Source organism: Pelophylax lessonae (assembly GCF_965119305.1).
Source record: "Pelophylax lessonae genome assembly, chromosome: 11".
Classification (NCBI taxonomy): Eukaryota; Metazoa; Chordata; class Amphibia; order Anura; family Ranidae; genus Pelophylax; species Pelophylax lessonae.
Genome location: NC_138778.1, coordinates 212,610,049 through 212,637,406, shown reverse-complemented (window position 1 = coordinate 212,637,406; position 27,358 = coordinate 212,610,049). Strand labels below are relative to the sequence as shown.

The 27,358-nt window shown below is 46.0% G+C and overlaps 1 protein-coding gene across 1 annotated transcript in view; it reads left to right on the top strand.

Annotated features, from left to right (window-relative positions):
• Positions 1-952: 952 nt before the first annotated feature.
• COX4I2 (cytochrome c oxidase subunit 4I2) overlaps positions 953-27,358 on the top strand; it is a 38,891-nt gene continuing 12,485 nt past the window's right edge. The window contains exons 1-2 of the mRNA XM_082272627.1: positions 953-1,102; positions 17,567-17,663. Coding sequence (XP_082128753.1) covers positions 17,567-17,663 — 97 coding nt within the window. The 5' untranslated portion in view covers positions 953-1,102. The remainder of the gene's footprint in view (positions 1,103-17,566; positions 17,664-27,358) is intronic.

Below are 27,358 nucleotides of genomic sequence, written 5' to 3'. Positions count from 1 at the left end.
TGACCAAGGTGCCCGAAAAACTCAAGGCGAGCTGCCCCTCACCAGTGAGAATTAAGGCACCCCTGGGCTGCCACCCCAGGGGCACGTACACCACTGGCTTTTTTCAGTCTCAACCTCCGGCCAGATCCGGTGTAGCCCTTACCTACCAGGAGGTATTGGAATTTAGACAGCTTAGGGAGAACCAACCCTCGATGGGGTGCGACTCAACCCAGGAGGGAGGCCCTTCCACCGCCATCACCATTCCATACCAATTACATCCAGGAGCAGTACTAACCGGCCCCTCTCATACCGGCTTTCTTGCTCCCTTCAAACTGGCAGGGGCGGATCCCATTCAAATCAGAAGGCAGCGGACTCCGGCCCAACTACCACTGCGTCTAAACACCGCGTGAGCGCACGCCGCCAGAATCACTAGGAGTCCAGCGACGCACTGCCGCAGTAGGATTACTGTGAGCAGTCAGCTAGTGGTTAACGGGTGGGGGATATGGGGATGTAAAAAGTGTCTCAACTGCATGTTTTTATCACCCCCCCCAGCTGCAAGTGAAAATGAGGCCTGAAAGAAAAAAAAGGTAGTGTCCCTTTAAGACAGGCACCTTTCCCCTGTGCAGTCATCTATGCACTAATCCCCCCCCCCCTCCCCCCAGGGATCAGAAACTCATCTTGCATATCATGCATTTTAATGATTTGCAACATTGTACTAATACTCCGCATATCTGTGAGCATTATAAATAGATGAAAACCAGGCTGTTTTAGTTGCATTTACGGGAAACTGGATACAGCAGAGCGGTTACATAAAACGACGAATCAGATTTACTTCTGCATCGCTGAATGAAAAATGTGGCTTCAATAATTCAGAGCAAAATGGTAAGAAGCGGGAGACGTAAATCATGAATATAACATCTTCTTCTGTCTGATTTCCTGCATCTAACAGGTTAAGAGGAGGATGGACGAAAGGCGTCCCTTTCACGCTGTGTGTCCCAGAATGCCCTTCTTCTGGCTTTCTCTCAAAATCTGGGTCTGGCTGCACTCCCAGATCCTCTGAGCCTCTCTCTCTCTCTCTCTCTCTCTCCATTTTGCAGTCTGTGCGGCTCAAAGCTCGGTCACTGTGAGTATTGTGGCTGCAAGGCTTAAGGGGGGGGGGGGGCTTACGATCTGGTGTCCCCTGATATTATAGCCGACGGCGGGTCTTGCTCTAAAACGTGGGGGGCTTTGGGGCAGAGGGGTTAACTTTTTAGGGTGACATTTTGCCACTGCGACAGTGAAGGCGACAAGGCCTCTCCTTTTGCTCTAGCTAGACCACCGGTCATACTGCATAAAAGACCCCCCCCGTCTGGAATATAGAAAGGCTTCTGCAAAAGCGAAGGCTCTCGGTATTCGTCATCAAATAATATTTTTTTTTTTGGGAGGGGGGGGGGTATGCTTGCCAGTATTGAGTTTAAATACTATATTAACACACATTGTGGTTTCTGAAAGACAATAGTGTAAGAATACCAAAACAAGCCTCCAGTAGGCACTTTCCCGTAGAGCTAACACTCTAATTTTAATGGAAAAAGTTGCAATGTAGGTTTCAGCAGGGGACGTCTTGTCCTTTCTCAGCTCCCAGAGGTCAGAGTAATGCAGCGTTATATCACCGATGCCAATTTTTAGAACTGGCACAGGCGCAGCGCCACGCTCAGGTGGGAAGTAGAGCCTACTGGGAACAGCTGATGGGAACAGATAATTACTCCCATGCTACAGGCACCGAGGACGTGTCCCCAAACTCAATGACAGGTGATGCAGGTAGGAACAGCCCTGAACAAGGACAATAAATTATAAAAGAAGAATCAGGAGCAGGATGTCTTTGTACCAGGATTTCCGGGTACTGGCGCCAGATTAAAAAAATGACAGTATTCGAAACAGCCAAACTTGGCGTTTTTAATGCTTTTAAGTGCAGAGGAGGGGTTTGGGGGTCTTTTAGACCCCCAGATCCCTCCACAAGAGTACCTGTCAAAGAAAATATCGGCCCATATTGACCGGGTCAATATTCAGGGTCTCTGCTTTCAGAATGTATATACTCTTTGGTAGGCTAAAAGTATTATCTAGCAAAATAAAATGCAGATTTTAACCGCTTCCATACAGAGCAGTTAGACCCCCTTCCTGCCCAGACCAATTTTCAGCTTTCAGCACTCTCACACTTTGAATGACAATTGCTCAGTCATGCTACACTGTAACCAAACAAAATTTTTATCATTTTTTTCACACAAATAGAGCTTTCTTTTGGTGGTATTTGATCACAACTGGGTTTTTTTTTTTTCGTGATATAAGCAAAAAAAGAGCAAAAATTTTGCAAAAAAAACACTTTTTTTTTAGTTTCTATTATAAAATTTTGCAAAAAATTAATTTTTCTTCATACATTTGGGCCAAAATTTATACTGCTACATATCTCTGGTAAACTTAACCCAAATTAGTGTATATTATTTAGTCTGTGTGAAAGTTATTGAGTCTAGAAGCTATGGTACCAATTACTGAAAATTGATCACACCAGATGTACTGATGGCCTATCTCCTTTCTTGAGGCCCTGAAATGTCAGGACAGTACAAATACCCCCCAAATGACCCCTTTTTGTAAAGTAGACAGTCCAAGGTATTTAGTAAGAGGCATGGTGAGTTTTTTGAAGTTATAATTTTTTCCCACAATTCTTGGGAAAATGAAGAAATTTTTTTTTTCTTTTTTTTCCCAAAACGTTGTCAATTTATAAGCTATTTCTAACACATAGCATGTACACAGCAAAAATGACACCCCAAAATTCATTCTGCTACTCCTTCTGAGTATGGTGATACCACATGTGTGAGACTTTTACACAGCCTGGCCACAAAAAGAGACTCCAGGTCCATGTAGCACCATAAGGCGTTTTAGGAGCATAAATACACATAAAACTTTCTTACTACCTATCACACTTTTCAAGGCCCTAGAGCACCAATACAATGGAAAAGTCCACAAAATTACCCCATTTTGGAAAGCAAACACTCCAACGTATATTCTATGAGGCATTATGGGTCCTTTGAACATGTCATTTTTTTCCACAAGTTTTTGGAAAATGTGGGAAAAAAATAAAAACTTTTTTTTTTTACACAAAGTTGTCAAATTTATAGGATATTCCTAACACATAGCATGTACATAGCAAAAATGACACCCCAAAATACATTCTGCCACTCCTCCTGAGTATGGCAATACCACATGTGTGAGACTTTTTCACAGCCTAGCCATATAGAGGGGCCCAACATCCAAGGAGCATCATCATGCATCCTAGCCACTTGCCTAGGCCTATTTTTGACATTTGGTGTTTACAAGCTAAAATCAGTTGTTTTTGCTAGAAAACTACTTAGAACCCCAAAACATTATATATTTTTTTTTAGCAGAGACCCTAGAGAATAAAATGGAGATTATTGCAATATTTTTTATCACACCGTATTTGCGCAGCGGTCTTCCAAACGCAATTTTTTGGGAAAAAATTCACTTTTTTGAATTAAAAAATAAGAAACCAGTAAAGTTAGCCCAATTTTTTTCCATAATGTGAAAGATAATGTTACGCCGAGTAAATAGATACCCAACATGTCATGCTTCAAAATTGCGCACGCTCACAGAATGGTGACAAACTTTGGTACTTAAAAATCCCCATAGGCGACATTTTAAAAATTTCTACAGGTTGCTATCTTAGAGTTACAGAGGAGGTCTAGGGCTCAAATTATTGCTCTTGCTCTAACGATCGCGGCGATACCTCACATGTGTAGTTTGAACACTGTTTACATATGTGGGCGGGGTTTCCGTATGCATTCGCTTCTGCGCGCGAGCTCACGGGGACAGGGAGCTTTAATTTTTTTTTTTTTTTTTTTTTTACTATTTATTTTATTTATTATTTTTTATTTTTACACTGTTTTTAAAAAAAAAAAATTGATAATTCTTATTTCTATTACAAGAAATGTAAACATTACTTGTAATAGAAAAAGGCACGACAGGACCTCTTTTTTGTGAGATCTGGGGTCATAAAAGTCCTCAGATCTCACAAGTACACTAAAAGATAGAAAAAAAAAAAAAAAAAAAAAAAAAAAATTAAATAAAATGAAAAAAAAAAAAAGGGACCTTTAAACTGGTTGCTAGGCGACGTTTGCCGTAGCTCCGGTCCTCCAAGACCATAGAGTCGAGTGAGGGCAAGCTTGCCCTCACTTGACATCCTGTCTGTGAGGATCCGGGACCGGATCGTTTTCCCCGCTGCCGGCGGGTCCGGTAAGCGGGGAAAAGGACCAGAATGCGGCGGGAGGGGGGGGGGGCACCTCTTTCGCCACCCCGGAAGGGTGATCCCGCGGCGAATCCACCGCTGGGACCACCCTTATCGGAAAGCCAACCGTCCACCGTTTAAAAAAATACCAGGGTTATGGCAGCTATCTGCTGCCATAACACCGGTATTTAGGTTTAAATGGAGGACGTATATAAACCTTTTTGGACTTAGACATGGTGGCTGTATGAAGGGTGACAGGTACTCGGGTACTTTGTTGGGCAGGTGACAGGTACTCTGGTACTGATGAGCAAGTGGCAGGTACTCGAGTACTCCGATAGGCAGGTGACAGGTACTCGGGTACTCTTATGGGCAGGTGACAGGCAGGTGATGGGTACTGATGAGTAGTACTGATACTGATAGGTGATACTGATACTGTACTGATGGGTACGGATGATCAGTACTGATACTGATAGGTGATAGGTACTGATGGGTACTGATGAGTACTGATGAGTAGTGATGGGTACTGATGAGCAGGTGGCAAGTACTCAGGTACTTCAGGTGTCAGGTACTCTGATGAGCAGGTGGAAGGTACTCGGGTACTCTGATGGGTAGGTGACAGGTACTTGGGTACTCTGATGGGTAGGTGACAGGTACTCGGGTACTCTGATGACGGGTACTCGGGTACTCCGGTGATGGGTACTCAAAGTACCAGAGTACCTGTCATCAGAGTACCCGAGTACCCATCATCAGAGTACCCGAGTACCTGTCATCAGAGTACCCGAGTACCTGTCATCAGAGTACCCGAGTACCCGTCAGAGTACCCGAGTACCCGTCATCAGAGTACCCGAGTACCCGTCATCAGAGTACCCGAGTACCTGTCATCAGAGTACCCGAGTACCTGTCACCAGCCCATCAGAGTACCCGAGTACCTATCATCAGAGTACCCGAGTACCTGCCATCAGAGTACCCGAGTACCTGTCATCAGAGTACCCGAGTACCTGTCATCAGAGTACCCGAGTACCCATCATCAGAGTACCCGAGTACCTGTCACCAGCCCATCAGAGTACCTGTCATCAGCCCATCAGAGTACCCGAGTACCTGTCATCAGAGTACCTGATAAGCTGGTGACAGGTACTCGGGTACTTTGATGGGCTAGTGACAGGTGCTTTTTATTGGGGGGGGGGGGCAATCAGTGTAGTTGGGTGCACTGTACTTGGTAACTAGCTATTACCACACTCTCTTCCTCACACAGGATCAGTGTGTGAGGAGGAGAACACGGTGACAGCTAGTTACCGATGCTGATGACATTTGTGACCGGCTGTGATTGGACACAGCCGGTCACGTGGTAAAGAGCCAATTTCATTGGCTCTTTACGTAGATCGGGGATGGGCTCTGTCCGAGGGACGAGCCTCGTCCCCGACCACCGCGCTGCGCGCCCCCGGGGGGCGCGCATTAAGGAAGGAACGAGCGGCTCGCGCTGGAGCCGCTCATGTGATCGGCTGTGATTGACACAGCCGATCACGTGGTAAACAGCCAATTTCATTGGCTGTTTACCTTGATCGGGGTTGGGCTCAGTCCGAGGGACAAGCCTCACCCCCGATCGCCGCGCTGTGCGCCCCCGGGGGCGCGCAGTAGCGGGGAGATCCGGGCGCCGTCATATGACGTCCGCCCGGATCGAGAAAGGATTTGTGCCGACGTCATTTGACATGGCGCGGTAAGGAAGGGGTTAACATGTGTGCAAAAAATTGAACAAAAAATGGGCATTTTGTTGGTCCTGCAATAAAGTTGCTTTTTACTTTAGTGATGTAATCTGTGTGCAGCCCGTCATTCTGGCCTTATTGGTGAACGCAAATGCTTCTTTTTCTGTTTCAATCGTTTTTAATAACATTTTGAAAGAATAAAAGTAAAAGGAGCACTGTGCAGAGCTGCAAACAATCTTTGCAAGCTCTGTTTAGACAATAAGAAATTGTAGATAAGTGGGAGGAAACAGAATGACATAAAATCTTGGCAATTGGGTTAGGTCTTCTCTAAGATCATCTGGCCACCAACAGAAGTGAACAAGAATAAAATGTTTTGGGTGATAACATGGATATAGAACAACAACAATATAAACACTGGTAAGTGATCATCCATACGATCGTCCCTTGAATCCTTATATAGGACAGTAAAACCCAAGACTTTGAGGTCGAGACCATCCCAAAACATAATCACCAGTAGGCCCACCAGGTTGGAAAGCCTATATTCAGTGAACATGGTTCACAAAGTTCTACTTTTAGATCCCACTAAAGGGACTCTGGGCCCCCAGATGTAACATTGATAACTTAAAGCGGAGTTCCACCCTAAAAAAAATTATTAACAAAAAATACCCCTAGGACAGTCAGGGCTAGTGCATTTAAGCAAATATAGCCTCTGAACTCTCCCCTGTTTACCTTACCTGTAAGAAGAAAAACTTACCTTGAAAATGTCTTGTCCAGCACTGCCATCTCCGGTGTGGGCAGCTGAAGCCAGAGCGTCCCTCTTCGTGTCCTCTTCCGTGATGTCGGAGTCCCAGAATGCCCTGCTCGGGGAAGGCGCGTCATCCCGCAGCTGGTTCTATGCATGCCCAGAAGTTGTTCTAATCTATCGGCAGAGAATGACGCACCTGCACTAGAAGTGACGAGGGACACCGGGGGGAAGGCGCACTGACTCCTGGGATTGCTGACGCTCATATCCCAGGAGTCAATGCAAAGGAGGAAGTGACGTTGGTGGCTGCAGCCGCAGGAGGAGGAAATGGAAGGAAGGTAAGTTAATTTTCTGAAAAAATAAGGTAAGTGAAACAAAAATAAAATTATAACTATCCAATTCTTTTTTAGCCGGTTGCCGACCGCCGCACGACTATATACTGCGGCGGTCAGCCCCGGCCAGGCAGAGTGACGTATCGGTACGTCACTCGCCTGTCACTGACTTGCGAGCCTATCGCGGGCGGGCGCGCGCCCGCCGAGGCGCGCGCCCGCCGCGGCTCGTTCACAGGCAAGTCAGTGCGTGTGACCGGCGGACTCGATGTCCGCCAGTCACACTGCGATCGCTCCTGTGAAGGGAGAAAGACAGAGCAGCTTGTGTAAACAAGCTGCCTGTCAGTTCTCCCTGTGTAAAAGTGAAGATCTGTCCGTTCTACTATGTAGAACGGTTGATCTTTGCTTTTACACCAATAGGAATGTCCCTACACAGTTAGAATCACGCCCCTAGGACACACTTAACCCCTCCCTGTCCAATAAAGTTAACCCCTTCCCTGCCAGTGTCATTTTTGCAGTAACAGTGCATATGTATAGCACTGATTACTGCAGTAATGTCACTGGTACCCCCAAAAGTGTCAAAAATGTCAGTCAAGGGTCCGATCTGTCCGCCGCAATGTCGTAGTACCGAAAAAAAAATCGCAGATCGCCGCCATTACGCGTTAAAAAAAAAAAACACCAAAAATGACAAAAATCTTTCCCTTTGTTAGTAAACGCGATAACTTTTGCGCAAACCAATCAAAATACACTTTTTGCGATTTTTTTTACCAAACATAGGTAGCATAAAACAAATTGGCCGAAAAATGTTAAAAAATTTTGATTTTTACTTTTTTTTTGGGGGAATTTCATATAAAAAAATGTGAAAAATATTGTTATTTTTGCAAAATTTACGCTCTTTTTTTGTTTATAGCGCGTGATCAAAAAATCGCACAGGTGATCAAATACCACCAAAAGAAAGCTCTGTTTGTGGGAAAAAAAGGACGTCAAATTCGTTTAGGTACAGCGTCGCACGACCGCGCAATTGTCCGTTAAAGTCACGCAGTAAAAAATCGCAAAAAAACCCCTGGTCCTTTAGCAGCCAAATCCTCCGGGGCTTAAGTGGTTAGGATCGTCCCCTCCCGCCACCTTCCGTGACTTTGCTCGGGCCTCCCGCCCCACCGGGAGCCCCCGAGCACCCAGCCGGCACGTCCGCCGGCTGGATGGAGTCCCGATCAATGCCGGAAGCGGCTTCGATCGTGTCTCCGATGACGTAACACGGAGGCAGCGTCCATGACGTCACTTCCGGGTTACTGTGCTGCAAAAGGCGGCAAATTTAAAAAACGGCTGTATGCAAAAACGCTGTTTTCGGCGTTTTGCATACATGGAAGTGTAGTGGAGGGGTCTAGGGTCTTTTAGACCCTCGATCCCTCCATAAAGTGTACCTGTCACTGCATATTGCTGTCACAAGGGATGTTTACATTGCTTGTGACAGCAATAAAAGTGATCACATTTTTTTTTTTTTTTTTAAAAACCTGTAATAAAGTTAAAAAAAAATAAAATAAATAGGAAAAAAAAAGAAAAAGTTTTAGCCGCCCCCGTCACCGTTAGCTCGCGCACAAAAAAAAATGTATACGGAAGTCGAGCCACGAATGAAATCGCTGTTCAAACCACACATGTGAGGTATCGCCGCGATCGCCAGAGCGTGGGCAATAATTAAAAAAAAAGAGCTACACTCTAACTCTAAACTGGTAACCGTTAAATAAATTTAAAGCGTTGCCTATTGAGATCTCTATTGACCGTAGTTTGTCGCCATCCCACGGGGGGCGCAATTTTAAACCGTAACATGTTGGGTATCTTTTTACTCGGTGTGACATCATCTTTCACAATATACAAAAAAATGGGCTAACTTTACTGTTTAGTATTTTTTAAATGCAGTGAAATATGATCATGCGCAAATACCGCATGACAAAAAATATTGCAATGACCGACATTTTATTCTCCAGAGTCTTTGCTAAAAAAAATATATATAATGTTTGGGGGTTCTAAGTAGTTTTCTAGGAAAAAATACTGGTTTTAACTTGTAAACAAAAAGTGTCCGAAATAGGACTGGGGCTTAAGTGGTTAATCTAACGGAAGGTGTAAAGTTCAAAAATAGGGTGGAATTTTGCTTTAATGAAGGAGAAAGAAAGCTAACAAAGCATGATGCCAGGGCTGGTGGGAGTCAAGGAAACAATAAATGAGATAACCACTAGCAAAAGGACAGCTCTTGCACAAATGACAATAGTAAAAACGGAAAATTTATATCAATACTTACCGTAATTTTCCTTTCCTGATAGAACTCCATGGCAGCACACGTATGGGTAGGCTCCGCCTCCTCTCCTACCCTATAGGACCCCACTCCCATAAATTTTTGCTCCAAGCCAGGAGCCGTGTTCCATATATAGACTACTCCAGCAGATGGGAGGGAACTCCTGCTGCCATGGAGTTCTATCAGGAAAGGAAAATTACGGTAAGTATTGATATAAATTTTCCGTTTTCCTGACAGACTCCATGGCAGCACACGTATGGGAAATAACTAGCCATACACACCCGGGTGGGCAACTGCTGGTCAAACAGAAATAGGTTTAATTTGCACCGTCAACAGACAAAATCTTTAAACCAAAATCAACTGAGGATAAAGAAGCAGGTTCAACACAATAGTGTGACATGAAAGTGTTAATTGAGGACCATGAGGCCGCTCTGCAAATGACATCTGGTGCAACATGAAGGGAAGCCGCCCAAGACGTAGAAATCCCTCTGGTGGAATGAGCCGTCACCACTTCCGGAGGAGCCAGTCCCTTGGCTCTATATGCCCACTGGATGGTCTGAACTATCCAGCTAGAAATTGTTCTGGAAGAAGCCCTCTTGCCTCTGTTCTTTCCATAAAAGAGAACAAATAGATAGTCTGACTTGCGAAAGGAAGCTGTGAACTTCAAGTATGTTTGAAGGACTTCGCCCACATCCAACGGATGGGTACTCTGGTCATCTTGAGACTTGAATGTAGGTAAAACAATCTCTTGGTTGACATGAAAAACTGAATTTACCTTCGGATTGGACCCTAGCATAGGGACCAGGACAACCCGATCAGGAAAAAATGTCAGAAAAGGTTCTTTGCAACCTAGGTCACTAATTTCAGAGACACGTTTAGCCGATGTGATGGCTACTAAAAAGGCCGTCTTCATAGACAGATTCTTAAGGAAGAAGGAATCTCCATGTTCCAAAACTGTTGTTGAGAGAAACTCAAGGACTAGTGGAAGGTCCCATTTGGGGAACCTGGGTTTCCTGGGAGGTCTCATTCTTGACGCACCTCTGAAAAACTGCCGGACCAGAGGATGTTTTGCCCATGAGGTCCCCGTGAAGGCAGAGATTGCTGAGATCTGTACTCTGAGAGAGCCAACAGCCAGAGATAGGTCTAAGCCTGTCTGGAGGAACCCCAGAATGTGATGGATCTTAGGATTAGTGATGAAATCGGACTCATTAGACATGTAATCCTCAAACTTAGACCAGATCCTCTCGTAGACTTTGTTGGTGCCCGGTCTCCTGGCACTCATCATTGTGGACATTGCCGCACTTGGACAGCCAAGAGCTTTTAGTCTTTCCCTCTCAAAGACCATGCCATGAGATGTAACTGCGCTGGGCATGGATGCAGCACTGGACCCTGAGATAGAAGGTCCGACCTGAATGGCAGGGGAACAGGATCCCGAAAGCTCAGTTGGAGCAGCAGAGGAAACCAGGGCCTCCTTGGCCAAAACGGAAGAATTGCTATGATTTCTACCCTCTCTCTCCTGAGTCTCTGCAGGAACTTGAATATCACTGGGACCGGGGGAAAAGCATATGCTTTGTGGAACTTCCAGTGGTCCGTCAGAGCATCTACCCCGTAGGCTTGGGGGTAACGCCATCTCGAGTAGAATTTCGTCAGTTTGGCATTGTTTGGAGAGGCAAACAGGTCTACTTCCGGAAGAATCCCCAGAGAGATGACCCACTTGAAGGTTTCTGGATGAAGAGACCATTCGTTGTTGTCTAGATTGGTTCTTGACAGAAAATCTGCCTGAACGTTCTGGACTCCTGGAAGATAAGCAGCTGATAGATTGGCAAGATTCCGTTGGGCCCATGCCATGATCGGTTTCACTTCTTCCAGAAGGGAGGAACTGCGGGTGCCCCCTTGCCTCTTGATATATGCGACTGCCGTCGTATTGTCTAGCCGTAGAAGGACCGAGGACCCTTTCACCAAGTGACGGAAAGCCATGATGGCACGAAAAGCTGCCCGAAGCTCCAGGACATTTGAGACCAACCCGAGTTTGGGAAAGTCCCACCTGCCCTGGGCCACCTCTGACAGGCAGTGCGCACCCCAGCCCGTCTGGCTGGCATCCGATGTCACAACGATCCAAGGAACGGGAACGATCGAATGACAATTCAGGAGATTTTCCCATTGTAGCCACCAAGACAGACTCGTCCTCATAGAGGATGTTATCCGTACAGGAGTGTCTGGATTCCCAGAGCTCCATTGGCGGAGGAAACCGATTTGAAAGGGCCTCATCCTCCACTGTGCCCACTTGACCATGGGGGCCGTGGAGACCATGGTCCCTATTATTTTCAGACACTGTGATGCCCGAAGATAAGGAGTTGACATTGCCGGTTGTATTCTGCTGCGGATCACCGGAATCTTCTCCACTGGAAGAGAGATGGTGCCTCTGGAGGTGTTGAAGAGTGCCCCCAGGAAGATCAAGGATTTTGACGGATCCAGATGGCTTTTCTCCAGATTCAGGAGCCACCCGAATTCTTGAAGGGTGGAGATTACCTGAGATCTGTGTTGCAGAATCTGTGCTTGGTCTTGAGAAAGAAGAAGCAGATCGTCTAAGTAGTGAAACAGTCGGATCCCTTTCGATCTGATCAGAGCTACAATAGCCAGTAAGACCTTTGAAAAGACTCGAGGTGAGGTGGTAAGCCCGAAAGGGAGACAGGTAAACTGGAGATGCACTTGACCCACGGCAAAGCGAAGAAACTTTTGTAGCTCTGCTGCCACTGGGACATGGAAATAGGCATCTTTTAGATCTATGGAGATCATCCAATCTTCTGGTTGCACCACTTGGCGGATAGTGAAGAGTGTCTCCATCCTGAACCTCTCTTTCTTTATGAAAGAGTTCAGATGAGTCAGGTCTATGACCGGTCTCCAAGAACCGTTTTTCTTTAGCACCATGAATAGAGGTGAATAAAGGCCTTGAAACCTTTCTTCGGCCGGAACTGGGATGACAGCACCTTGAGAGATCAGGGAATCTACGTATGACAGAAGAATTGACTTCTTTTCTTCTACGCGAGGTAGAGCCGTAGGGATGAACCGCAGAATTGGAGTTTCTTTGAAAGACCAAACGTGACCATGAGACACAGTCTTGACGGTCCACTGGTCCGTAATCGAGGCTGCCCAAACGTGCGCAAACTGACGTAGACGAGCGCCTACTCGCAACGCTTGAGCAGGCCTGATATCAAAAAGACTTTGTGGTCTCCCGACCACTAGAAGGTGTTCCCTTGTTGAACTTCTGACCTGTAGGTTGAGATCTTTTCCAATTCTTTCTGAACTCACGTCCAGGCCTGTAAGATCGAGCTTCTCTGGATCGATCCGAACTTGGTTTGTGCTGAAATCTTCTGCGGTCAAACAAACGGCGATCCTGAGGGAGGAAACCTGATTTACCACCAGTGGCACGGGTAATGGCACTGTCCAGCTTGTTGCCAAAAAGGGACGCACCCTCAAACGGAATCCTGCACCAGGCTTGTTTGGAAGCAGGATCGGCCAGCCAGGGACGTAACCATAAAGCACGTTTGGCCGTGACGGAAGAGAGCATGACCCGCGCCACCAGGCGAATGATATCAATGGAAGCCTCTCCCAAAAAGGCCGTTGCTAACCTTAGTTCATACACAGCCGAGCTTCTGGCTGCTTCTTCTGAGACACCTTTCAGTGTGGTCTCCACGTTATCTACCCAAGCCTCCATAGCTTTGGATGTGGCTGCAAGGGCTAGGGCTGGCTTGCAGGTCATACCAGCTAACAGATAGATCTTTTTGAGATCCGTATCAATTCGTCTATCCAGACCATCTTTAAATGAGACGGAATCTTCCAAAGGTAGGGTAACGTGTTTGACTAGCCTCATCAAGGCTGCGTCTATTGTAGGTGCAGAATCAAGATGCTTCACTTTGTCGGTCTTAAAAGGATATAACCTGGAAAATTTGGACGATAAGGAATTCTTTCTTTCAACTCCATGCCATTCGTCTGTAATGTGCAGGACGTTGGTCAGACCTAAAAGGGCTGAAAACAAAGGAAAGAAAAGCTCAGGCTACAGTAAGCCAGCTGGCAGACAAGCGAGAGTTAAAAGCTAAAGCTCACCTGTTGCGCAGGGACTGGCCACCGGGGGGCGGTGAGGCATCCATTGCAAATCACAGCGAGATAACCTGCAATAGGAAGGATGTAAGAACTCAATCTTACCTTCCCATAGCCGCCTTTCCCCTCCCCCATTCAAGCAGGACTGACCCAGCACAGGACTTACCAAACACAGGCAGAGACACAGCGTGGGGAGGCCGCCGCAAAAGCCCACAGACATCCCAAGAATGACAGCTCCATCAGCTGTTTAAATTTCCCGGGAGCCGTAAAGCCACGCCCCCCCCGACGCCACCGCGTCATGGAGGACCGGAAGTGGCGTGCGCACAAGCGCAGACCACTTAGGAACCAAGCCTCGCAATGAACACCCAACTGGGAATCAGGAGGCAGGGGGAGGAGCCGAGAGCGACGGCCTGGAACGCAGGAGCGCTCCAGCCGCCATACTAACCAGGAAGCAAAACGATATAAAGTATAAAGTAAGCAATACATTACCACCAATACCGACAGAAGGACCTGGAACGCTCCTCAACCGGAGACTAGCGTGTGCGTCAGGGCATAAGGGCCTCCCGCTAGTAGCAAGGACGTTTGGCCAAGCGATGCAGCCCACCTCTCATTCAGGATTTATGGCATCTTCCGGCATCATTTCAAATTGCCCGGGTCCACCCAGTAGTACTGAGATTGCTGGACTAAGGTAGAAAGGCATCATCCAAGAAAGCCACACGCCACCAGGTATGTAAGAAAACGCATCCTATAAGGTAAGACTTCTCTTGCGGAAGGAGGACAAAAAAGGAACACGGCTCCTGGCTTGGAGCAAAAATTTATGGGAGTGGGGTCCTATAGGGTAGGAGAGGAGGCGGAGCCTACCCATACGTGTGCTGCCATGGAGTCTGTCAGGAAACTCTCAAATACATAAATCAGTGTTGAAAAATATATATAAATGATTAGAAAGTGCACTAGTGCTTGAGATAAATAAGTTCAATAAATTGTGCAATATTCTGCAAAGGTGCAAATAGTGCTGGAAAAAGTCCAATATAATGTGCAATATAACTGATAAAAAAGTGCTTGAAGTGCTGCAAATGAAAGTGCTGAGGTGCTCCAAACAGCAACCAGTGCAGAGTGTCTCAATCCCCTTCTGGGACCCTACTCACCGGAAGCGATGGACCCTCAACTGAGGGTCGAGTGGGCTTTAATACAAATCCACAGGAGATCTCCTCTGGGCTGCCGCTCTGTCGCTGTGACCCCTTATTAATAATTTCTCTGGGCAGATCAAAAGGAAGAAATGATCCACATAGTGAAGTCCATAAGAAAGAAATTTTATTCCCCACAATAGTACTACTTACAGAGAACTTTGTACAAGTCACGCATGGAAAGAGGAGTCCTCTGCGTGACTTGTACAAAGATCTCTAAGTAGTACTATTGTGGGGAATAAAATTTCTTTCTTATGGACTTCATTTTGTGGATCATTTCTTCCTTTTGAGCTACCCAAAGAAATTATTAATAAGGGGTCACGGTGACAGAATGCCAGCCCAGAGGAGATCTACTGTGGATTTGTATTAAAGCCCACTTGACCCTCAGTTGAGGGTCCATCGCTTCCGGTGAGTAGGGTCCCAGTGGCATTTCATTCAATTTGGCTCCATCCAATTGCAAGTATGTATTCCTAGCATAGGGTCCTGCATATGTCTTTATACTCTATTCAGGGGCGGACTGACCATTCGGGGATTAGGGCACTGCCCTAGGGCCCAGGGTCAGTAAGGGGCCCCATGAGAGGCTACACACTAAAGAAAGAAGCCAGGACCTTCCATGCAGGCTATGCTGTGGTAGATATTTAAATGCCCACTCTATGTGGCTGAGCTGCAATTTGTAGGTGGGGCTTTGTGTGGCTTGAGTGTGGACACAGGGGGCCCCATGATCTCTGATTGCCCGGGGGCCCCATGAGTTGTCAGTCCACCCCTGACTCTATTAGACAATATGTTGTGTATTATATATATATGTGTATATTTTTATAATTAATATTGATACTTTTTAATAAAGCCCACTTGACCCTCAGCTGAGGGTCCATCGCTTCCAGGGAGTAGGGTCCCAGAAGGGGATTGAGACACTCTGCACTGGTTGCTGTTTGGAGCACCTCAGCACTTTTTTATCAATTATATTGCACATTATATTGGACTTTTTCCAGCACTATTTGTACCTTTTCAGAATATTGCACGATTTATTGAACTTATTTATCTTAACCACTTGCCGACTGCGCACAGTAAATTTACTGCGGCAGTCAGCCCCTCACAGGCAGAGCGACGTAGGTCTACGTCGCTAGCCTGTGAGGCTCTGGGGAGCAAGTGCGCCACCGGAGGCGCGCTCCCGCTCCCGCGTGGTCACGGACCCCCCCGCGCGCGGGTCCGCCGGTCACTCGGCGATCGTCGGGGGAGAGGGAGAAAGGCAGGCGGCTTATGTAAACAAGCCGCCTGTCATTCTCCCCTGTGTAGAAACAATGATCATACGGTTCTACTATGTAGGACCATTGATCATTGTTCCTACACCTCAAGCCACAGCCAATCACAGTTAGAATCACGCCCCTAGGGACACACACAGCCCCTCCCTCTCAAATAAAGTTAACCCCTTCACTGCCAGTGTAATTTTACAGTAACAGTGCATATGTATAGTACTGATTACTGTAGAAATGTCACTGGTAACCCCAAAAGTGTCAAAAATGTCAGTCAAGGGTCCGATCTGTCCGCCGCAATGTCGCAGTACCGCAAAAAAAATCGCAGATCGCCGCCATTACGCGTTAAAAAAAAAACAACAAAAATGACAAAAATCTTTCCCTTTGTTAGCAAACGCGATAACTTTTGCGCAAACCAATCAAAATACGCTTTTTGCGATTTTTTTTACCAAACATATGTAGCATAAAACAAATTGGCCGAAAATTTTAAAAAATTTTGACTTTTACATTTTTGTGGGGGGAATTTCATATTAAAAAAATGTGAAAAATATTGTTATTTTTGCAAAATTGACGATCTTTTTTTGTTTATAGCGCATGATCAAAAAATCGCACAGGTGATCAAATACCACCAAAAGAAAGCTCTGTTTGTGGGAAAAAAAGGACGTCAAATTTGTTTAGGTACAGTGTCGCACGACCGCGCAATTGTCCGTTAAAGTCACGCAGTGCCGAATCGCAAAATACCCCCTGGTCAGGAAGGGGGTAAAATCTTCCGGGGCTTAAGTGGTTAAGCACTAGTGCACTTTCTAATCATTTATAAATTTTATACAAATTTTTCAACACTAATTTGAGAGTTTTACTTTTTTAATTTTTGCAAGCGCTGTCCTTTTGCTAGTGATTTTGTCTGAGTTTTTTACTTGGTGAACAGCAGCTGCATTATTTATTTCACACTTACTGTATATTCACCATCATTTATATCATTAACATTTCGGCTAACGCGGGTTTTAACCATTCAGATTATAATAAAAGAGATAAGAAAAGGAGAAGAGAAGAGGAAAGGAGATGGATCTGTGCGGGTATCCTGCATCGGCTTATTTGTACGATTATGGCTCGTTTCCACTGAGCTTTCTGGTACGGTTCGGTTCGGTACGGTACGCTATTTATGCCGTTTCCATTGTGAATGGTACCCTAATTCCGAACCGTACCGTACCACTTTTTGGGACCCTTTCGTTGGGGTACCAAGCACATTAGTACCGTACCAACAGGGTGGAGCTACACTCTGCAGAACTTTGATTGGTTGACAGAGAATCGTCTATTACAGCTTTCCTGCTACACCACGCCTATCATGAAAGGGTACTATTGGCAGTGGAAACGCAAGGTGTACCGTTCCGAACCGTACCGTACCACTCAGTGGAAATGAGGCATTAGATTTGTTCATCCGGGACCTGTAAGTAGGGAAGCCAAGGGGACCGTATTTTTTTCAAAAAAACGTTTATCTCGTAGGACACTCACAATCTTTTCGTTCAACATGATCCATGTGAGTTTTCGTTTTACTATCGCAATGTCTATAACATGGCTTTTCCACGCGATTTACGGCTGCTAGGAATATGAAGTAAAATAATGTCTGAGTATGTCTCGGAATATTTTCAACAGGTTTATTTGCAAACGCTTCTTTTTTCATTTAAGAGACCCTTTGTGACTTTGTGACTCTTTGTCCTCCTTTGCAGATGTTATCAGTTCTTGCACAGAGGTCGCCCCTTTTGGCCAAGTTGAGGTTGCTGGGAGCTGCCAGCGTACGCGCAGCCCACAGCCACGAGAGCTCAGGTGAGTGGCGGCAATGTAATGACATCAAAGTCGAGGTTCACATGGCCTGAAATGAAATATGAGTCACAGAATGAGGTAAGAAGGAATCTGACAACTAAAGTGAATCAATATATAAGCCTGGAAGACGTGACAGCCCCCTCAGCGGAGTGAAGGTCAATGGATCAAACAGGAAAAGGACACCGCAGGAGACAAGGATCAATATTTATAGGATGGAGGACAAAGTGACATAAGGATGAAGTCACCTTGAATAAACAAATTGAATACAGAATGAGGTTAGAAGGACTTCCTATATGCTACAGAATCCAGATTCCAATTGTAATAAAGGTAGTCTGGTACTGCCTCAGCTCACTAGCAAAAAGAAATCAGCACACGCAACCTTAGATTACCAAGTTTACCTGGTTATATTTATAGGGAGTGGATTTTTAGTTCATACTTTATTTCCAGGACAAAATTGTGAGGTCAACCCAAGAAAATGGCATTTTCGCCTAAGGGCTATTTTGGTTGGTTTTAGAGGTTATAGGCCCACTGGGACATTCACTATCTTGTCAAAGGTATTGGGATGCCTGCCTTTACACACATATGAACTTTAATGGAATTCCGGTCTTAGTCCATAGGGTTCACTATTGAGTTGGCCCACCCTTTGCAGCTGTAACAATTTCAACTCTTCTGGGAATTCATCCCAAAGGTGTTCTATCGGGTTGAGGACAGGACTCTGTGCAGGCCAGTCATGTTCCTCCACCCCAAACTCGCTCATCCATTTCCTTATGGACCTTGCTTTGTGCACTGGTGCGCAGTCATGTTGGAACAGGAAGGGGCCACCTCTAAACTGTTCCCACAAAGTTGGGAGCATGAAATTATCCAAAATGGATTGGTATTCCGACGACTTAAGAGTTCTCTTCACTGGAACTAAGGGGCCAAGCCCAACCCCTGAAAAACAACCCCACACCATAATTCCCCCCTCTACTAAATGATTTGGACCAGTGCACAAAACAAGGTCCATAAGACATGGATGAGCGAGTTTGAGGTGGAGGAACTTGACTTGCCTCCATTGAGTCCTGACCCCAACACCTTTGGAAAGAATTCAGGTGGATGCACTTCTGGAAGAATGGTCAAACAGTCCCATAGACACACTCCTAAACCTTGTGGACAGCCTTCCGAGAAGAGTTGAAGCTTTTATAGCTGCAAAGGGTGGGCCAATTCAATATTGAACCCTACGGATTAAGACTGGGATGCAATTAAAGTTCATGTGTGTGTAAAGGTAGGCATCCCAATACTTTGACAATATAGTGTATAAGGCACTGAATCTTCCACCCAACAAACATTCACTGCAGGTGAATCTTCCAGGTGCATGTGCTTTAAATCACTGGTCCTCAACCACCAGGCTGTGGCCCACTGCTGGATCACAGCCTCCTTTGTCCCAGGCTTCCAGCCAGTTGCAGATTCCCTAACCCAACATAGTGCCTCCCAGGCCCCTGATGACAAAACGCATAGGGCAGGGTTTGGACGTAATGTCACCACGCACGCTGATCTCGCTCGCGGCTTGTAGATTTCGGCCGGAGTTTGTATACTTGTGTCAGTGGAGACACACGAAAACTATGAGTTTAATACTTGTTTTTAATAATAAAGACTCTTGAGATGGTTTTACGCTATCAGAGCCTCTTCTCTTTCCTCGTTTTGCTTATGAGTTATAAAGTGACTCGGAATAATCTTCTAGAGTGATCTCTGGATGAAAGCTGTGGATTTCTATTCCTATATTGATGTGCGCTATTTGCTGGTTTATAATCTTACCAGCATTAGGCTCTGATGAGTGTACCTAAAACTTATGGTGGTGGAGAGCACTTTTTGGTGAATAATGAATACTAGAAGAATTTAAGAATACCACTTTTACATGTATTTATGTTGGATAAATGGGACATTTATGAACTATTTGCATGAACTTTTATACAAGTCATATGTACTGATTTTTTCATTTTTTGCACAGTTATATTTTTCGATTATCTGTTTTTTTGCACAGCACTAAGCAGTTTTTGAATAATTGTGTTGCATGTCTGCCATTTTTGCACCTTTTTTTATATATATTTAATTCCTTTCGTGAATGGGGTTACGTTTTAGGAAAGTAGTGCGAAAGTGGATTCACAAAATACTGCACTTTACTGATAGAATATTATATTCTCACACGATTTAGGGTATTGAGTAGGATATCTCAATAGCACTGTTCGTGATTTACCGGTCAGGTTCCCTGATCCTGGCTATTTCGGGTGACAATCGTGGCAAAATCGCACCACAATCAGGGTGCCATTAAAAGTGATGGGGATCACAAGGGCATCCAGCGATTTGGGATTGCAGGCAGAATGGCGGCGATTACTCCTGTGAATCGGGACGCCTAGCTGTGAAAGGAGCCTTACAGATTACATTACCCCTTATCACAAAGCCCCTTTATACATTACAGTGCCCCTTATCACAAAGCCCCTTTATACATTACAGTACCCCTTATCACAAAGCCCCTTTATACATTACAGTGCCCCTTATCACAAAGCCCCTTTATACATTACAGTACCCCTTATCACAAAGCCCCTTTATACATTACAGTGCTCCTTATCACAAAGCCCCTTTATACATTACAGTGCCCCTTATCACAAAGCCCCTTTATACATTACAGTGCCCCTTATCACAAAGCCCCTTTATACATTACAGTACCCCTTATCACAAATCCCCTTTATACATTACAGTACCCCTTATCACAAAGCCCCTTTATACATTACAGTGCCCCTTATCACGAAGCCCCTTTATATATTACAGTACCCCTTATCACAAAGCCTCTTTATACATTACAGTGCCCCTTATCACAAAGCCCCTTTATACATTACAGTACCCCTTATCACAAAGCCTCTTTATACATTACAGTGCCCCTTATCACAAAGCCCCTTTATACATTACAGTGCCCCTTATCACAAAGCCCCTTTATACATTACAGTGCCCCTTATCACAAAGCCCCTTTATATATTACAGTACCCCTTATCACAAAGCCCCTTTATACATTACAGTACCCCTTATCACAAAGCCCCTTTATACATTACAGTGCCCCTTATCACAAAGCCCCTTTATACATTACAGTACCCCTTATCACAAAGCCCCTTTATACATTACAGTGCCCCTTATCACAAAGCCCCTTTATACATTACAGTACCCCTTATCACAAAGCCCCTTTATACATTAAAGTACCCCTTATCACAAAGCCCCTTTATACATTACAGTACCCCTTATCACAAAGCCCCTTTATACATTACAGTGCTCCTTATCACAAAGCCCCTTTATACATTACAGTGCCCCTTATCACAAAGCCCCTTTATACATTACAGTGCTCCTTATCACAAAGCCCCTTTATACATTACAGTGCCCCTTATCACAAAGCCTCTTTATACATTACAGTGCCCCTTATCACAAAGCCCCTTTATACATTACAGTGCCCCTTATCACAAAGCCCCTTTATACATTACAGTGCCCCTTATCACAAAGCCCCTTTATATATTACAGTACCCCTTATCACAAAGCCCCTTTATACATTACAGTACCCCTTATCACAAAGCCCCTTTATACATTACAGTGCCCCTTATCACAAAGCCCCTTTATACATTACAGTACCCCTTATCACAAAGCCCCTTTATACATTACAGTGCCCCTTATCACAAAGCCCCTTTATACATTACAGTACCCCTTATCACAAAGCCCCTTTATACATTAAAGTACCCCTTATCACAAAGCCCCTTTATACATTACAGTACCCCTTATCACAAAGCCCCTTTGTACATTACAGTGCCCCTTATCAAAGTGCACCAAACTGATAAAAATTGTTATTCAAAGTGTGACAGTACTGAAAATTGGCCTAAGCAGGAGGGGGGTAAAAGTGCCTGGTACTGATGTGGTTATAACAGAAGAAACCCTAGTGGTCTCTTCTGTTATAAATGTCCCCCCTGCCTGCCAGCGATAATGTGATTTGAGGATTTGAGTTACGCATGCGCAGCTCACATAACATTTAGAGAATGCTCTGTGTGTTACGGCTAGGTCATCCCCATGCACATGTGCAGGAGTGACGTCACTGCAGCCTGTCCATTCAAGCGGTCAAAGGTTGAGAACCCAGAAAGAAGACTGGGAGAAGAGAGATGTGCCAAGGACCAAGGGGTGGAATGAAAGACTCAGTTTGCAGGTACGTTTGTCATAATGTGCTAGTATGCAGTGCATACTAGTACATTATGACAAACCGGCAGAGGGATCAGAGTTTTTATTTTTTCAAATGACTTTACTACTGCTTTAGGCCTGGTTCACATGTATGCAGATTAGCAGCTCACATTTGCACAGGCAAAACAGCCCATTCATTTAAATGAACTGTCATACCTGCGTTTCCTGCAGAAAAAAGGTGCATGCATCATTAATTTATAAAATGAAGTGGCCATAAAAATCGCTGCTTTTGCGCCATGCGTCTTACCTGTGGTTCCTGCATACGCAAATGCACTGTTTTTTATGTGTGGTCCACGCATCTAAAAATGCAGCATGTTTGCTGGTGCAGGAACTGTAGGGAAATCGACAAATTTCAAAAAACAAAAAAAGTGTAACACACTGCTAAGGAACAACCCCTGCCACGCGCAGCACCACCTGGTCCCCAAGCACAAGACACAGAGCGATCCTCAGCAGAGAGGGAGAGGACCCCACCAGATTCACCACCTGCCGACACAGGCACCTGCAAGCACCAGGAAAATCTGCATTACACATGCAGGGATCAGGTAGCTAAATGATCCAGGAGTCAGCACCAGGGGGTAAGAAGGGGCTCCCACCGCCAAAATCCCTGCCCACAGGGCTTCACTGTCATGGGCACCGCTATTTGCAATGGCAAACCACAAGAAAATGGCCGCTGGATTACACAAACATGGCCGCCGTGTAGAGAAACACACAGGTTACAACAAAATGGCGGCACAAGGCAAACAAGGGACACAGGATTGGGAGACCAGGCCTCAGGGACAGACCCAGGAAGGACGGTGAAAACCCCCCGTACCATCGATCAGTCGGTCGCCGGCGGAGCAACCATCGGTCCCCATCACCGGAGGTAACCTGCAGGCAGGTCCAACCGTCCCTGGAGGTTCCCGCCTCCACCCCAAAAAAAAAAAAAAAACGCCAAAAGGGGAGAGGGGGGAGTGTACTTACCCTTCCATGGTGCAGGTAACGCTCCAGACAGAATCTCCGCCACTGAAGTAGGGGAGCTGTCGGCCAAGGGACTGCTGTGACTCAGACCCAAGCTTGGTCATATGCGACCCTGGGAGACATTTAACTCACAGGTCAGCCTCTGTTCGTGAGGCTATGTCGCGGCCGACCTAGCGCGTAGCTGTGGTCTGCTGGCTGGGCTGGGGGGACCACTGGATCACTGGAGCTTTTGTGAAGACCCTAGGAGCGGAGGCGAGGTAGGCATCCTTGATGTTGATAGAAGTGAGAAGAAATCCCCCTGATGTAGGGACGCCACTACCGTGCAAATTGACTTCATGCGCAACTTCTGTATTTGCACAAAGCAGTTTAGTGCCTTGAGGTCCAGAGTTGGATGTACCTTGGCTTCCTTCCTGGGAACTGTAAAGAGGTTTGAGTAAAAACCCCTGAAAAATTCCAAAGTCAGAACCGGAACAATTACCTTGGAAGTAACAAGTCTTGCACTGCCCCAAAGAGACCTGCAAGCGATCTGGGAAGTGCAGGTTGGAAGGGAATAACCTTTTCGGAGGATAAGACCGAACTCGATCTTGTAGCCTGATCGAATAACTTTGTGGACCCACTCGTCCTGTACCAAAGAGGTCCATGGATCCGGAAAACAGCGAAAATAAATCCCCCCAACCCCAGATTCTTGCCTGCAGGTCTGGAAGAGCTCGCTTGTGACTTGCCAGACCAGGTCCTCTTGGAACCTCCGTTGGAGGACATAACTTTTGATCCCTAGTCTTGAGACCCTGAGAGACGAAAAAAACCTCTTATGAGATGAGAAGAATGGCCCACGTCTACAACGGGGCTCCTTACCCTTGGTAGCCCATGGAAGAAGAGTACTCTTCCCCCCTGTGAAACCCTAATGATGTCATTGTAGGAAGCTCCAAACAGGCGATCCCCTACAAGGGTAAGATCAGATAAGGCCTTCTTAGAAGTCTGGTCCGCAGACCAGCATTTCAGCCAGATAATATGCCAAAGGACCACTGCTGATACATATATATATAATGTTTGAGGGGTTCTAATTTAATTTTGTGCAAAAAATACAGATTTTTACTTGTAAACAACAAATGTCAGAAAAAGGCCTGGTCTTAAAGTGGTTAAGGTCTTGTTATTGTGATAAAGTGATTTTTAATAATTCGTATAACAACTACAATATCAGAATTGTATCTCCTGGAAAAGATCTCTGCATTGTTAAATATGCTTAATTGAAACCTATAAACCTTAACAAGATTGCTTTAGAACTAATAAGGGACATTTAGATATACTGTACAATGAACGCAAAAAAACACCTACAAGCACCAGACATAGCAAACCATAACAACCTAATCAGTAATAAGTCCAACGGTGGGGAATTCCAAGGTCACTGCATGTATTTTCCATACATATACATGCAGTGACCTTGGAATTCCCCACCGTTGGGCATATTTCTGGTTAGGTTGTTATGGTCAAAAGCAGGGGTCCTCAAACTACGGCCCGCGGGCCGCATGCGGCCCACCAGGGTCCTGAACCCAGCCCGCCGGCCGGGATGTATCATACATGTTTTTTTTTGCATGAATCACCTAATTAGAGCCAGAGGCTCTAATAGGCTTCAGAAAAGGGTGGACCCGTGGCGCAGAGTACTGCGCCCTAGCCCACCCATTTATGTGACAATAGCGAATGAAAATTTGCTATTGTCACATGGATCTTTCTCCTGGCCAATCAGGAAGCGGGTCCGAGACCCGCTTCCTGATTGGCCCGAAAGGCGAGCTCATGCCATTGGCCAAGGAGGAGGCCGGAGGACTCGAGGAGAAGCTGGGGGACTGAGGAGAAGCCGCCGCTTACAGGTAAGTGCACCGGTCTCTCTGCATTGAAATGGGCACGGCACGCTGGTCTCTCTACATTGAAAGGGGCACGGCATGCTGGTCTCTGCATTGAAGGGGGGCACGCTGGTCTCTGCATTGAAAGGGGGCACGCTGGTCTCTGCATTGAAAGGGGGCACGCTGGTCTCTGCATTGAAAGGGGGCACGCTGGTCTCTGCATTGAAAGGGGGCACGCTGGTCTCTGCATTGAAAGGGAGCACGCTGGTCTCTGCATTGAAAGGAAGCATGCTGGTCTCTGCATTGAAAGGGAGCACGCTGGTCTCTGCATTGAAAGGGAGCATGCTGGTCTCTGCATTGAAAGGGAGCACGCTGGTCTCTCTGCATTGAAAGGGAGCACGCTGGTCTCTCTGCATTGAAAGGGGGCACGCTGGTCTCTGCATTGAAAGGGGGCATGATGGTCTCTGCATTGAAAGGGGGCACGATGGTCTATGCATTGAAAGGGGGCACGATGGTCTCTCTGCATTGCAAGGGGGCACGCTGGTCTCTCTGCATTGAAAGGTTCATATTTTTTTTCAAACTATAGTCTGGCCCCCAACAGTGTCTGAGGGACCGTGAACTGGCCCCCTGTTTAAAAAGTTTGAGGACCCCTGGTCAAAAGGGTAGGCGTCCTTGATGTGGATAGAAGTGAGAAGAAATCCCCCTGATGTAGGGAAGCCACTACCGTGCACATTTACTTCATGCGCAACTTCTGTATTTGCACAAAGCAGTTTAGTGCCTTGAGGTCCAGAATTGGATGTACCTTGCCTTCCTTCCTGGGAACTGTAAAGAGGTTTGAGTAAAAACCCCTGAAAAATTCCGAAGTCAGAACCGGAACAATTACCCTGGAAGTAACAAGTCTTGCACTGCCCCAAAGAGACCTGTAAGCGATCTGGGGACAAGTGCAGGTTGGAAGGGAATAACTTTTTCGAAGGATAAGACCAAACTCGATCTTGTAGCTTGACCAAATAACCTGCTCGTCCTGTACCAGGGAGGTCCATGGATTCGGGAAAACAGCGAAAAGACATCCCCCCCCCCACCCCACCCCAGATACTTGTCCGCAGGTCTGGAAGAGCTTGCTTGTGGCTTGCCAGATCAGGTCCTCTTGGAACCTCCGTTGGAGGCCTTAACTTTTGATCCCTTGTCTTGAGACCCTGAGGGACGAAAAAACCTCTTATGAGCTGAGGAGGATGGCCCACGTCTACAACAGGACTCCTTGCCCTTGGTAGCCCACGGAAGAAGAGTACTCTTCCCCCCTGTGAAACCCTAATGATGTCATTGCAGGAAGCTCCAAACAGGCGATCCCCTACAAGGGTAAGATCAGACAAGGCCTTCTTAGAAGTCTGGTCTGCAGACCAGCATTTCAGCCAGATAATATGCCAAAGGACCACTGCTGATACACATATATATATATATATATATTGTGACAGGAAGTCAGGAAAATCTATGGGTGTTGTCACTGACGGGAGATATATTTCTGCTTGGTTTAGACAATTCACTAATTGCTATCAGGTGTCGGCTGCAGAGGTAGGCAGGAAGGTGTACGGAAGTTGAGAACACTTTCAGCTGTTCAGAATGAGGCAATTAAGATCTCTATAACTTGTCCAAAGGGAGTCTATTGATTGCTGTCTCCTGAGGCTGTGTAAGCTGGGGAGAGCAGTCAGATGAGAGACTTCTAAAGGTGAGGTGTTGAATTTTTTTCTGTGTAAAGAAAACACAAATGGACATTTGAGTGTCTGCTGTAGAACCAGCAGGGTCTGCCCAAAGAGTAGGTTGGGAAGACTCCTTAGATAGGTTCCGGTGTGTGAGAAGGTAGACGCCCACAGTGGCCAGGATTTATTTTGTGTTTTGTTTTATTTTGATGTTTTTGCTGCATGCACTGTTTTGAAGAAATTGGACGAATAAACCATAAACTGTTGTTTTCAACCACTCCTCGGCTATCTCCCTGTGTGACGAACCCCCCCCAAAAGGGGTTATCCACACCCGCTACCGAGCTAATCCCTCACATATGGTGGAGTGCCGCGGGCAGTTAAAGTAAACCCAAAAAAATGGAGGAAATACTGAAACAACTGATTATATCGAATGCAGCCCAACAGCAGGCAAATGCAGCTCAACAGCAGGCAAATGTGGATTTTCAGCGGAGCTTTGCAGCTCAACAACAAGCTCACCGAGAGGCCATTGAAGGCGTGGAACAGAGACACCAGCAGCAAATGGAGGCCATTGTGAAACAGCTTCAGAGACAGCAGACCGAGGTTGGGAGTCAGGCCAGTAACATACCGACTTTTCGGGTAAACCACTTATTGCCAAAGATGACTACAGATGAGGACCCTGAGATGTTTCTGACCACGTTTGAAAGAACAGCGGAGAAAGAGAGTTGGCCTAAAGAACAGTGGGCTGGACTAGTGGCCCCCCTATTAGCTGGAGAAGCCCAAAAGGCATATTTTGACTTGGAACTTGCAGATGCAAAAAACTATGATCGATTAAAAGTGGAAATATTGGCACGTTTTGGGGTAACCTTGGATGTCCGTGCTCAGCGGGTCCACAATTGGAGTTATCAGCTGAAGAAACCACCCCGGTCGCAGATGTATGACCTCATCCATTTGGCTAAGAAATGGCTGCAGCCAGAAA